The sequence below is a fragment of the Pimephales promelas genome, chromosome 2, assembly GCF_988280905.1.
Source record: "Pimephales promelas chromosome 2, fPimPro1.hap1.1, whole genome shotgun sequence".
Classification (NCBI taxonomy): domain Eukaryota; kingdom Metazoa; phylum Chordata; class Actinopteri; order Cypriniformes; family Leuciscidae; genus Pimephales; species Pimephales promelas.
This window is the reverse complement of record NC_142770.1, coordinates 42,952,045-42,965,600: the sequence shown is the minus strand read 5'-3', so window position 1 is coordinate 42,965,600 and position 13,556 is coordinate 42,952,045. Positions and strand designations below refer to the sequence as shown.

The 13,556-nt window shown below is 34.4% G+C and overlaps 1 protein-coding gene across 1 annotated transcript; it reads right to left on the bottom strand.

The window, feature by feature from the left end:
- Positions 1-5,289: 5,289 nt before the first annotated feature.
- Positions 5,290-13,510, bottom strand: LOC120477729 (uncharacterized). The gene is made up of 8 exons (XM_089120093.1): positions 13,471-13,510; positions 10,119-10,243; positions 9,549-9,932; positions 9,233-9,449; positions 8,108-8,334; positions 7,864-8,011; positions 6,818-6,927; positions 5,290-5,633 (listed from the first exon to the last, which is right to left on the bottom strand). Exons 1-8 carry the CDS (start codon positions 13,508-13,510, stop codon positions 5,325-5,327), a joined length of 1,560 nt encoding a protein of 519 aa, XP_088976219.1. The 3' UTR covers positions 5,290-5,324.
- Between the last annotated feature and the right edge of the window lie 46 nt (positions 13,511-13,556).

Genomic DNA, 13,556 nt, shown 5'->3' with positions numbered 1-13,556 from the left:
CTTTTTAAAATAAGTAACACAAGTTACTTTGTTTTCACATTTATTGACTGACAGCTCTCTTGACTGACAGAGAAATGGTGAGTGCAGAGGAGTATGTAAACATGATTATCATCTATATCGCGATCACTCTCACAGGTAGCATAGTTCTTCTTTCATCATTACAGTTTATTATTTCCACATGTTTAAAGCTTTATCAGTTTAAACTTCTAATGGATCGTATTATTAGCGCACTTCTCTTCAGCACACACACAGACAACTGGCTGTCAGATGTCAAGTCTCGTGAGTGACTTCTTTCATTTTTTTTAAACTGTCAAATACGTTCTTGTTCACTTTAGTCGCTTATGAAAACAAAATACAGGCGCCATGGGTGAAAACGTGCAGATGAAGGGATGGTAAAACGATAAGATTCCTACTTCAGAAGGGGAGCTAATATGTCAGTACATTGTTTAATGGATTTGTAGTCTACTTAGTATGAAATAAATTTATTTGGTTCCACTTTATATTAGGTGGCCTTAAACATTATGTATCCTACTTACATATAAAGCAATCATTTGATACAATGCACTTATTGGCTGCATACATGACTTTACATTTATATTTGTACTTATATTTTTTTTTAAATACCTGCATGTAATTACAGATGTAATTCATTTCTGTAATTACATTTATAATTACACTGTTGACCCTTCCCTTACACCTCAACCCACCCTTAAGCCTGCACAAACCACCAAACCTTCCCTGTATCCACCTTAATAGCTGAACAAGTGTTTTGCAATACAATATGAAAAAAATAAATAGGGCTGCAACAACTAATCGATAAAATCGATTATAATCGATTATGAAAATTGTTGTCAACGAATGCCATTATTGATTAGTTGGTCTGATTACGTCACGGGGATTGTTACACTGAGAGTGTTAAATTAACACCGAGAAGTGAGAATTATATAAACTCTGAGTTAATGAGATAATTAAGTGAATAATTGAGTGATGATTGAGCATCATTGAAGACACCTGACGTTAACAAGTAGAATCACTGAAGGAGAAAAATTGGAATTGTAAGTCACCATTATGGAGATTAGTGTTTGCTTTAGTTGGGCTCTTGACCCTTAAATCATTAACTTTACATTTTTTTTGGATACTGTAAGTGACTTATAACAGCCAGATGAAAAAAGGCGATCTGATGGTGTTGGTTGTGTTTCAACACAATCATTAATTGACCTGAATCGCTGAACTCATCAAGAGCATAAATTCTGAGTTAAATTTTCCTTAAGGATTTTAGCAGCATCGTCATTTTAGGATATAACATTTTTAGCCTTTTCAATGAAAAAACGATAAGAAAAATAAAAAATAAATATCCCAAAAATATTTTATAAAGGCACACACAGACATCAATCATTAACACACTATTCTCAGCAGTGGTGACAAACAGATCACCTCTGAACATAAGCTCATTATTTATTCATGCAGCAATGCATGATGGGAGCCATGAATGAGTTTTGATTGGTGGCACCCAGAATGCAATGCAACATGCTTTATAACTGTTACCATTGTTGAGATTCACAGGCTAAATATTGATGTCTGTGTGTCTTAACATTGTAGAGAAGTAAAAAATTGTATAGAAATTATTTTTAATATTCTGTAGATGTTGAGAGTATTATGCTGCACAAGGTCACTGCTGCTATGATTAATAAAGTAAACCTTACTCAGAAATTAGAATTTATATGAATTCAGTGTTTCAGATCAAATGTTTGTGAATTAATGATTATGTTAAAACACAATCATCACCATCAGATCACCTTTTCTATTTGTTCATCTGGCTGTTATAACTCATGTACAGCAGCCAAACAAAATGTAAAGTTAATGAGTTAAGGGTCAAGAGCCCAACTAAAGCAAATACTAATCTCCATAATGGTGACTTTAAATTTCAGTTTTTCTCCTTCAGTGATTCTGCTTGTTAACATCAGGTGTCTTCAATGATGCTCAATCATCACTCAATTATTCACTTAATTATCTCATTAACTTTAACACTGCTTCAGTGTTCATTTAACACTCTGCTCAGAGTTTATATAATTCTCACTTCTCGGGGTTAATTTAACACTGGGGATTTTGCTGTGAACAGATCACAGGTTTAATTCATTTGAAGTACTTGTGCTAAATATTACGCTCTTAGATCTAAGAAGGAAATCCATATTATCTCTAGCCCTGGCTACTGTATATAGACCTCCAGGGCCATATGCTGAATTCCTAAAAGAGTTTGCAGACTTTCTCTCGGATCTATTGGTGAATGTCGATAAAGCAATAATTGCTGGAGATTTTAACATACACGTAGATAATACAAATGATGCTTTAGGGGCTGCGTTTACAGATTTATTGAACTCCTTTGGGGTCAAATAAAACGTCAGTGGTCCCACTCATCGTCTAAATCATACACTAGATTTAATTATATCATATGGAACCATTACAACTGATATAGATATTATACCGCAAAGCGATGATGTCACTGATCATTACATGGTGACTTGCATAATACGTACTGCTGAAATATGTCATGTTGCGCCACGTTATAGACCAGGCAGAACAATCCTTCCAACCACTATAGATGGATTCTCAAATAGCTTACCTGATCTATCTAAGCTGCTAAGTGAACCCAAACAAACAGATGAATTAGAGGAAATGATTAGCAGTTTAAGCACCATTTTTACTAGTACATTAGATATTGTTGCACCAATTAAAAAAGGTTAGAGAGAAAACTAAAGCACCATGGTACAACAGTGCTACGCATGCTATCAAGAGAGAAACTCGCAACTTAGAGCGTAAATGGAAACAAACTAATTTAGAGGTCTTTAGAATCGCGTGGAAAGACAGTATGTCACGTAATAAAAAGACACTAAAAACAGCCAGGGCTGAGCATCTCCGCAAACTAATAGAAAATAACCAAAATAATCCAAGGTTTTTATTTAAAGGGCACCTATTATGGAAAATTCACTTTTACATGGTGTTTGAACATAAATGTGTGTTGGCAGTGTGTGAGCAAAACCACCCTAGAATGATAAAAATCCACCCAGTGGTTTTTTTACAATCTCAATAAATCATGTGCACTGCCTCAGAACGAGCTGTTCTGAGATCCAGCTCTTTGTGACGTAGAAAATGAGCAAGGGGTTTGATTGACAGTGTGGCTGTGGCCTAGACCCCGCCCTCGGTGATCTGTACACATCATCCTCCATTGTTTCAACGACAGCCGGTAATGTCTCTTGGAAACATAACTTATCGACTCGTGGGTTAATCCTGTTGTTGTGGCTTAAAAGTTAATCCTCAAGTGTGGATTGTCGTCTACTGTTTGCGATCCACCGTCACCTCCAGTAATAGTAAGTGTATTTTATGATTTTTGAGCAAATAGTCTTTTCAGTCGATGTCAGCCAATTCAACAACAAAAGCGTCTAAAGTTGTTGTCGTCGTAGGATGTCTGTGTATATAATTTAAACCTTGTTTGTATAGTGTGTAACCACACGTTTATAAATATATATATTTAAAGATATTGTATTAAAAACCGCATATATGTTCTTGTTCTGTAAGTTAGCCATCTTCTCACATTTGCCACAGAAGCACCTGTATGACAAGTAAACATGACGCCACAGCTCCCTCGCATAAATGTAATTTCGCTTGCAAGTTACGTAGCAAACTTTATCACAGAATGTGTATGTAACGTTAGTTTAAAAAAATGCGCCAGCGTTAGTGTTTGTGTGTGTGTTGCTCCACCATACTTGCAAAGATGACGCGATTACAACGCTAAAGTACATAAATGTATCAAATAACCATACCGAGACGTACTGGTCCATTCTCATTTGTGTTTATTCTGCCGGAGTCTCTTCGTGCTATTTATATATTCCGATTCAAATGTACGCTGAATGACAGACAAAACAGCGCGTCTCTCACTCTCCCCTTCTGCTTAGACCGACTGCCAGCCATTAGAGGTGGGCAGATCGATACTAATATCGATAATATCGATACCAACGTTGGTATCGATATTGATCGATACCAACGTGAAAATATCGATACTTAAGTTTCAGTTTCTCTCGTTATGCGACCTGACCGTGTTTGTCAAAATGCTGCTGCTATCACAGAGCAAAGCAAGCTCTCTGTAATCCTACACTGCAAAAAATGCCTTTCTTGAAATAATCAAGATTTACTTGAATCTAGTTAAAGTTAACTCAATTCAAGCAAAAAAATCTGCCAATGGGGTAAGCAAAACTGACTTGATAAGAATTCTTGAAAATAGCATAAATATCTAGTCACTGATAAATGCAATTAAATCTTAAATCTAGGCAAAACTGCTTAAAACTATGTAGTTTTTACTTATTATAAAAATTGAATAATAAATAAATTTAGTGAAAATTGCATTAAAACTAGAACATTAATCTTAAATGTAGTCGCAAAAAAAAAAATCTGTTGGTCTTAAAATTAGACAAAAATGCTTAAAACTATGCAGGTTTTACTTATTATAAAAACTGAATAATAAATAAATTTAGTGAAAATTGCATTAAAACTAGAACATTTAATCTTAAATCTAGTCACAAAAAAAATTGTTGGTCTTAAAAGTAGACAAAAAATGCTTAAAACTGCAGTTTTTACTTATTATCAGAATTAAATAATAAATAAATTTAGTGAAAATTTAATTAAAACTAGAATATTTTATCTTAAATCTAATCACTAATAAACCATTGGTCTTAAAACTAGACAAACATGCTTAAAACTATGCAGTTTTCACTTTTTTAAGCACAGGATATAAAGTCATTTTTAGTGTATTGATTTAAAACTAGAAAATGAAACCTTATTTAGATTTTCTTTAAGATGCGAGACCTAAAAATAGATGAAAATTATTTGAAACAACCCAATAAAGAAATATAGTATACATTTAAATAAATAATCAAACAAACAACATATTCAGATTTGCTGAACATTTATTAAAGAACATCTTCTTTAACAAATGGAGCACATAAAGCAGGATGAACTGATTCCTAGGCTATTCAACTGACATAAGGAAGTATCAGTGTCATAACATGGCACATCAACAGCAAATGTTCTGCATAAAACGGCTATGCCTCAGTCTGTAAGCTGCATACACTGTATAACCTCAAACAGCTTTAAACAGCAATTACTCAATTAATGTATTGCATTAATACAATTGATTCAAGAAACACTACTGAAAAAGCAGGGAAATCTCATACTAACACAAATCAAGTGCAAATATAATGAAGAACAAACCAAAAAATAAAAACAAAAAAACACTCCATCACTGCCTCAGCCATACAGGTTTGCAACAGTATTTATTCAGCAAACATTTTCCATTCTTGAATGGCCTTTTTATAAGAGGGGGTTGCATCCTGCTCATGGAGGACATCTACCAGAACTTCTGTTTGCAACACAGACAAAAGTGTGGCAATACACCTGGGATAGGTCAGGTGGAACGCATAGTAATATGCCAGGAGGTAGAGAAGCCCCTCATGCAGCAAATCTTTCTCAAAGGTTACAACTGGAGTTGTACCTACAACCACCATGCAGTTCTCCTCACCAACCAGCAAAACAGGACTAGAAAGCACACGCCGGTGGATGAAGGTATCAGGGTCCTCTGAGGGCTAGAAAACCAAATATATAAATACAGAATTTAGACTACAAACACAGCAAAACAGCAAAATATGTAGTTAAGTCAAGTCACCCTCATTTATATAGCGCTTTTAACAATAGATTGTTTTAAAGCAGCTTTACAGTGATAACAGAAGATTACAGTAACATTGATTGTGTTGGATTCACAGCAGCTCTAGAATAAAGTTATTGTCCAGCTAAAGTTAGTTTTTATTGATTCATTTGCACTTACACAACGCCGTTTTAACTGAAAACAGAACACTTTGATGTGTTGTGGCAGACCATTTGCATAACAGTGTTTGGTTAAGTAATCTTAATTTTATGAAGCGAAGAGAATATTTTCTGTGCACCAAAAATACAAAATAATGACTTTATTCAACAATTTCTTCTCTTCTGTATCAGTCTCTGACGCGCAATCACGAGAGCACCACGACGTACGCGTGTGGAAAGCCAATCAATGACGGAAAGCCAATCAATCAATGACTGCTATGTTTACAAGCAGAAGAAGATACACACACAACATAAAACAGTTCAAAACTATGTCTGCAGATTTCGAAACATAGGATGAATTGCATTTTTTTAAAACCAGAATATACAGAGAACGAACTAAAAGAGATAGAAGAGGCTGCAACAAAAACACAGCCACAAGCTTCTGAGAGACAGAGAGCAATGAAGAGCTGGTGGTGTAGATCATCAGTGCCAAGTGATGCCTACTGAACAGGAGTGTGTGTGCTGCACCGATTGTGATATTGTCATGCCACATCTTGAAAGTTTGGATATTTCAGATGATGATACGCATGTATCTCGCTGTATAACAGAGGACCCGGCTTTCCACACGCATATGTCGTGGTGCTCTCGTGATTGCGCGTCAGAGACTGATACAGAAGAGAAGAAATTGTTGAATAAAGTCATTAATTTGTATTTTTGGCGCACAGAAAATATTCTCTTCGCTTCATAAAATTAAGATTGAACCACTGTAGTCACTTGGACTATTTTAACAATGTCTTTCCTGCCTTTCTGGCCCTTCAAAGTGTTAATTAAATAGCTGTCAATGGATAGCTGTCAATGGACCCAATGGTAATAATATAATATAATATAATATAATATAATATAATATAATATAATATAATATAATATAATATAATATAATAAATTATTATTACTGAAGAAAACTCACCGTAAGAACGTGGAAAAGAGCCTCACTGATTTGGACCACTTTCTTGGGTACTGCAGAGCCAGATGGGAAGAGCAATGGCAGGGCAGTAAAAACAGCAATGGCATGTTCAACTAGTAAAAAAAAAAACACAGAAGAGAAGAGATCTATATTAATATGCACTAAGAAATTTAACACTTTATAATAAGTATACAGTAATAACGTACTTGAAAATCATTAGCAAACTATTAGTTTATAGTTAATTAATAGTTCATATATTGCAGTATATACATTGTTAAAGGGTTAGTTCACCCAAAAATGAAATTTTTGTCAGTATTTACTCACCCTCATGTTGTTCCAAACCTCTAACAAATAAACACATAGAGGTTTGGAACAACATGAGGGTGAGTAAATACTGACAGAATTTTCATTTTTGGGTGAACTAATCCTTTAATATTTTAATATGCTAAATACAAATAGTGAGTTCATTGTCACTGTTATTAACACAATTATTACTGTTTAATTAGCTCGTAGTAAAAAAAAATTGATTGGTTATTAGGTAAATGAACTGCGCTTTCAACAGACCCATGGCCACCAAAGCGCTTTACATTTTGCCTCACATTCACCCATCGACGATGTCAGCCATGCAAGACTCATCCAGCTCGTCGGGAGCAGCTGGGGTTAGGTGTCTTGCTAATGACACCTCGACACTTGGTCAGGTGGAACCAGGGATTGAACCACCAACCTTCCGGTTTGTAGACAACCACCTGAACCACTGCCGCCCATTAGGAGAAAATTGTTTTCTTTAGATTGAGAATGGAAAATGTAATTAAGTAAGTGCTTTAAACCAACCTTTATTAGACATTAAATGCATTCATATTCAGTGTTCCTTAAAATGTTTACAAATAGATGTAAACAATAAAATACAAATACAATGAGCAGTTAACTAGCTAATAGTTTGCAAATGATTTGCAAGGACTTTATCACTGTATTTATTATAAAGTGTTACTGAAATTAGGTGTGTGGGTATTATCTATAAAAAAAAATCTATCAATAAAATACAGCTTTACCTCCATTTAATGTCCTTGGAGGCTTCATGATTTTCTTCATGACACCATAAAACTGAACCTTGGAGTAGAAGGTCTCCCACCTGCCTTTCACCTCAGAAATATATTGGCAATTGTTTGGCTCAATGATTCTCCGCAGTTCATCCATTGTCTGAGATAAATAATTATTAAAAGTTATAAAAATCATCAACCTCTATGTCTGCAGTTAGGTAGATGATCAGTCTAAATTATGCTTCAGTGTACTCACATGGTCCAGTTCTTTGAAGCATGGGTATGCCTGTAATATTTGTGTAGGCCTGTCTTGCTCCTTCAAAGTATTTGAGTCGATGAAATTTCTTCTGGACTGGAACTCCAGGTCTAATAGATGAGTTACAGCAGCTTTGTTTGGCTTCTTTGATTTGTACATTTCTCGTAGAGTCCTGTAATGTCGTGCCTGTGTTTTCCGGCTGTCGAGGCTGGTGTCTTGACCATCGGCTATAATTCAGCCATACAACATAATTAGAATATATCATTGAACGAGATGCACAAAATCAACAATAGGTGGTTTGCAGTCACGTGATTGTGTTGACGCGCGGAAGTCAGACGGAGGGCAAGGAGTGAAAAGCGCAATGGACGAGATGGAGGAAAATCCGTACTGTACTACTTTAGACGCTATTACAAGAGAAATATATAAACAGAAAATCGTGACGTTGTCGAAAATCGAAAATGTTGGACGTGATCCTTACGTTATGAAGAGGACCGATTTTCAACTGAATTGAGAGATTTGCCTGCCATCGAGGCTGTAGATATCAGCAACTAACTCGTCTTACAGACATACTTTGACTTTACAAAGTTCTGAAACTGGTACGTTACACAAACAGCCACATAAGTGTATTTAAACACCTGAATAATGTAATTATAAGCCACATAAATAATGTATTAACTCACATTTGACGAAGTGATCACTGCACACACACACGGACATTTTCCCATTCGGCTCCTCCCCACCGCAGACGTAGGTTTGCAAGGCATTTTTCCATGTGTTTTTCTGTCAATTTCTTGTATTTTCCTCCCTTATGAACAACAACTTTGGCCACACGATAAAAACTCCTCATGGTTTGATCGATTTGAGCAACCATAAACGACGCAAAACATAGGCATTTTCAGTTTGTTATAGTGCTTCCTAAATATAGAAAATCACTTCCTGGCCTCCATCTGCATTTCGCACCATGGCAACGCAGTGGGGTGACGTCATGTGAAAACAAGCTATTCAAGAATGTATGCCACATAAAAATAAATAAGGCAGAATTAGGCTTACATATATTACCAAAGATTATGGTATTATTTATTGCAAAAATTCAATATTTTTTATGGTAAATTTTGATGTACATACATGCTTCATCGATGCTGTCATTGTCTTGCGGTGGGGTGCTTGATTTTGAAGGTGGTGATAGATGAAGTGTTGATGCACTGGAATCAGCATCATAGTCACTTGCCACTGCAGCAGAAGGTTCTTCGTCCAGACGGGCTCTCTTGGAAGGAGGGTGTTTGGCCTTCACAGGACTTCGGATATTTGAAAGTCGCTTCAAGAGCTTTTTGGCAACAGTGTCCTGTACAACAGAACAAAATCATTAATGAACAGTTTTGAAACTGAAACAACAAAACAACATGCTTTAACTATAAATATTCAAGTAAATAAAGTCACTTACCCACTTGTGACTAGATCCAGTTGACTTATCTTTTATCATAGGGTAGTATTCCACTAACCGCTTTGCCATGGCAAGAACTTCATGTTTAGTGGGGTATTTGCAGTCATCTGAAGACGCTCTTGCAATTGAGATCATATTTGTCATGGTATTTCGGATGAGCCGGCAGAAGAGCTCCTTTGATAAGGTGACTTCACTCTCTTTTCCAAGACGCTGCTGCTCAAAGTATGCGCGTCTCACATGTTGTAGTTCACTGTCAGTGAAGAGAACATATTCTGGGCTGGGTAACTTCAAAAACTTTGAAGTTCTGGGGTCATCTCGGTTTGAACTTTCATTATTTTCATCATCTGCTGATGAACCTTGGCCTTCAACAGGAATCGTGTGCCCCTAAAATACAAATGTATACTGTACATTAATCAAATCAGAAAAAGTCATTTTATTTTCAGAACATCTCATTTGTATGTGTAAGTGTTGATCTTTAACCACACCAACTGACATATGGTGTGGCTAAAGTACTGAAAATGTAATTTCCACTAACAGGTTAAATATCCAAAACACATTAAGTAAAATTACCTGTTCTTCCTTATGAGTCATAAGCCAAATGGCTTTGCGCCGCAGGAAGTGCTCAGGACCAGGAAAGAGATCCCGGATATCATCCCGTGAGAGAGTTGGTAAAATTTCTTCCCCAATGTTAGCAGCTTAGATTAGAACACATGTACATATGTTAGTTAGAATAGCTCAGGATTCTAAGCGTTATACTTTCTATGCAGAACTATTCAGATATTTTAAAAATATATCCACATCATATAGCTATTTAGTTTACCCAAATAGAGAAATTTCAGTTTTGTAACATGGACCTAACAGGGCAGAAATATTAAATCTATTAAATGATTTGTGAGTAAAAAAAGGCAATAATGATACAGTTTCATAACACTTGACAATAAGGTTATTTTTGTTAGCATCAGAAAATTAATTAAGTATAATGAAAAAACAATAAACAGTTGTAGAGCATTTAACAAAATTGATTCATAGTAGTACTAATACAATAGTTCATTGTATGTTTGTTATGAAATAACCGATGTTAGTGTAAACACATTTAAATAAAAACATTTAGGTAACACTTTATAATAACTGCATGATATGAATCATCAGTTAGCCTAAGCATTACTAAATAGGTAGGCTAATTCATAATTCATAAAGCACTAAAAGACATTAATAAGAAGTTTATAAACGCAGCTATAAGCTAAATTCTTTTTTCTTTATTTATAAGCATCTATTATGTTTAATAATTGTATTTTCATACTTTATTAAAGTCGCCATGAAACGGAAGTTGAGATTATCCTTTTTTCCTTATTGTGACGTATATCCGAGTTAAACGGCTTCTGAGATTAGAAAAAAATGTAGGGGCGGGGCTTGATTTTATCCTTTGGGAATTGATTGGATCGTTAGAGGTTGGGCGTTGCAAACAAAATGAAGGCAGATTTGAATGCGAGTTTACAGTCAGGTTGTGGAGATAGCGTCAGTCACAATAGCCATGCTCTCTAGTAATAGATTTTGACCGGAAGAGATATACTACAGAAAAGAAATATTGCATATAAAAATATGAATGGTAAAATTTGATTTCATGACGACTTTAATGATCAATTTATCATTTCTAAATTAGTACATTATTTACAAACCAGATATTTAAGAGTTGCCAGTGGTTCATAAAATCAGTTAGATAGTTTATTAATCAAGTAAATGATTAATAAACTATTAAAAAGGTACATTTATACATATTATTATTTAGACATATGTGTTAAATGCTTTATTCACATGAATTCCTACTGTAATTCAAATGGTTGATTTGGGTAGTTATAAAGCATTTAGTAGTGGTCAGTTAACTATTTTTGTGAGCTCATCTAAAGTGAGGAATTTTTATGCCTCGTAAAGCTTTTATAAAAGAGATCTTAAGGCTCAGTTATCTTCTAAAGTTTAGGTTCTTAATCCTGATCCTGGGGTCTTGCAGCTGTGCAGTTTGTACTCTCCCTTATTTAACACACCTGACTCAGATCATCAGCTCGTTAGGAAAAAGCCATATAAACTGAACTGGGTGTATCAGATAAAGGAGACATATAAAATGTGCAGACAGTGGGTCCCAAGGACTAGGATTGAAAAGGAAACAAACACAACACAGAGTAATACACGTCTATGTTCTGTATCACTTGTGTTGTGTTTGTTTCCTTTTACTGTTTAGAAGATAACTGAGCCTTTAAATCTTGTATGTTAATAAAGCATTCATTAACACAAATAATAAGAATTTAAATAGTTTATTAAAGCATTTATTAACACACTGAGTAACTGTAACTAGGCCTATATGTCCAAATAATGTGAAATGTACCGTTAAATAGATTATTAATCATGTCCTTACACATTCTAACTGATTTTATGAACCACTGACAACTCCTAAATATCTGGTTTAAATAATGTAATAATTTAGAAATGATAAATTAATTAATAAAGTATGAAATACAATTATTAAACACATTATAGATATGCTTATAAATCAAGAATAAAGCATTTATTCTGTTTTTATAAACTGCTAATAAAATCTTGCATCACAATTGTGATTGTCAAAACATTTAGTAACTTAACAGAATTTTATTAAGTTTAGTGACAACTGTTACATGGTACAATAACTGGTCTAACGTTATTGTTTTCTTATTATTGCTGACACAAATTTCAAGATTTCAATTCAATTCTTGTGATTTGATTTTGATGTTGATTCAATATCGATTACTTTGGATAAATATTAGGCACAGTAGATACATGTTAATTTTTCTTAAGAAAATAATATCTCACCTAGGCCTGATTCTGTAAACATACAGAGCCCTGTCAGCTGGTATTATTATTAAAGGTTAAAAATAACAGCTATATAATATAATACATAGCCTAAGCCTAATATATAAATACAATAAGTTTTATTACAATAACAATGTTATAATATTTTAAGGATATATATATGAAGAGTTCAGATGCAAAAGCCTCTAAGTGCCATTTGAAATTTTCTTCTAAAATGATCATTTTTATCAAGCTTGTATATTTAAGTTCAGTTATTTCACTTAAATGGCAATGATAATTACCTATTAATTGTTATTTAAGTGAAATTACTGAACTTAAATATACAAGTTTGATAAAAATCATCAAATCATCAATAAAGAAGAAAATTTCAAATGGCATTTAGAGGCTTTTGCATCTGAACTCTTCATATATATATATATATATATATATATATATATATATATATACGTAATATAGTGCACATATTTAGCTAATTTTTCAAGCCAACTAACGTGCTACGGTCATTACACGCTTTCCTGAGGTAACTTTTTTTTTTTTTTTTACAGTTCTCCAGTTTTATTGACCTCTTTCCACGGTTGAAAAACACTCATTGATATTATGTATGTTACACACATTTCGGTGAGTTACGTATCTTTCAACATACCTAATTGTTCATTCGTGTTTATTTACTATTAACATAGTAAAGAAGAGTAAGAGATATTATTCGGTTCACGTGCCGCTTGAACTGAGGCACTAACGTTACAACAGCAGTCACATTTACAAGTGCTAAAACAGTTTTTATTGTTCGAATTTCGTAATAAAATTGACAGAATCTGAGAGCTGATGATTCGTTTAATATGAAAAGTAACCTGCTCTATCTTTGTCTGTCTGTGTCAGTGTCCTCTTCGCGATTTTTCTCTGTGTGAGAAAATAATTTAATGTGGAGCGCGAGCGTGCTGAATGCGTCAGAGTTTGGCAGCTGTCAGCTAATTTCATTCCGTTACAGGTTGTTTCCAGTAGGAATCATTTTCGATAACAATTCAACTTCAAACACACAGAATGGCCAATAGAGGAAATTTGCAACACATTTTTACAAATGACTTACCTTTAAGTGTGGAAATCGCAACACCATCAAGTGCATCCATGGTGAGAAACTGGCGGTAGTAGGAAGTGCCACTGACTGAGTGCTCC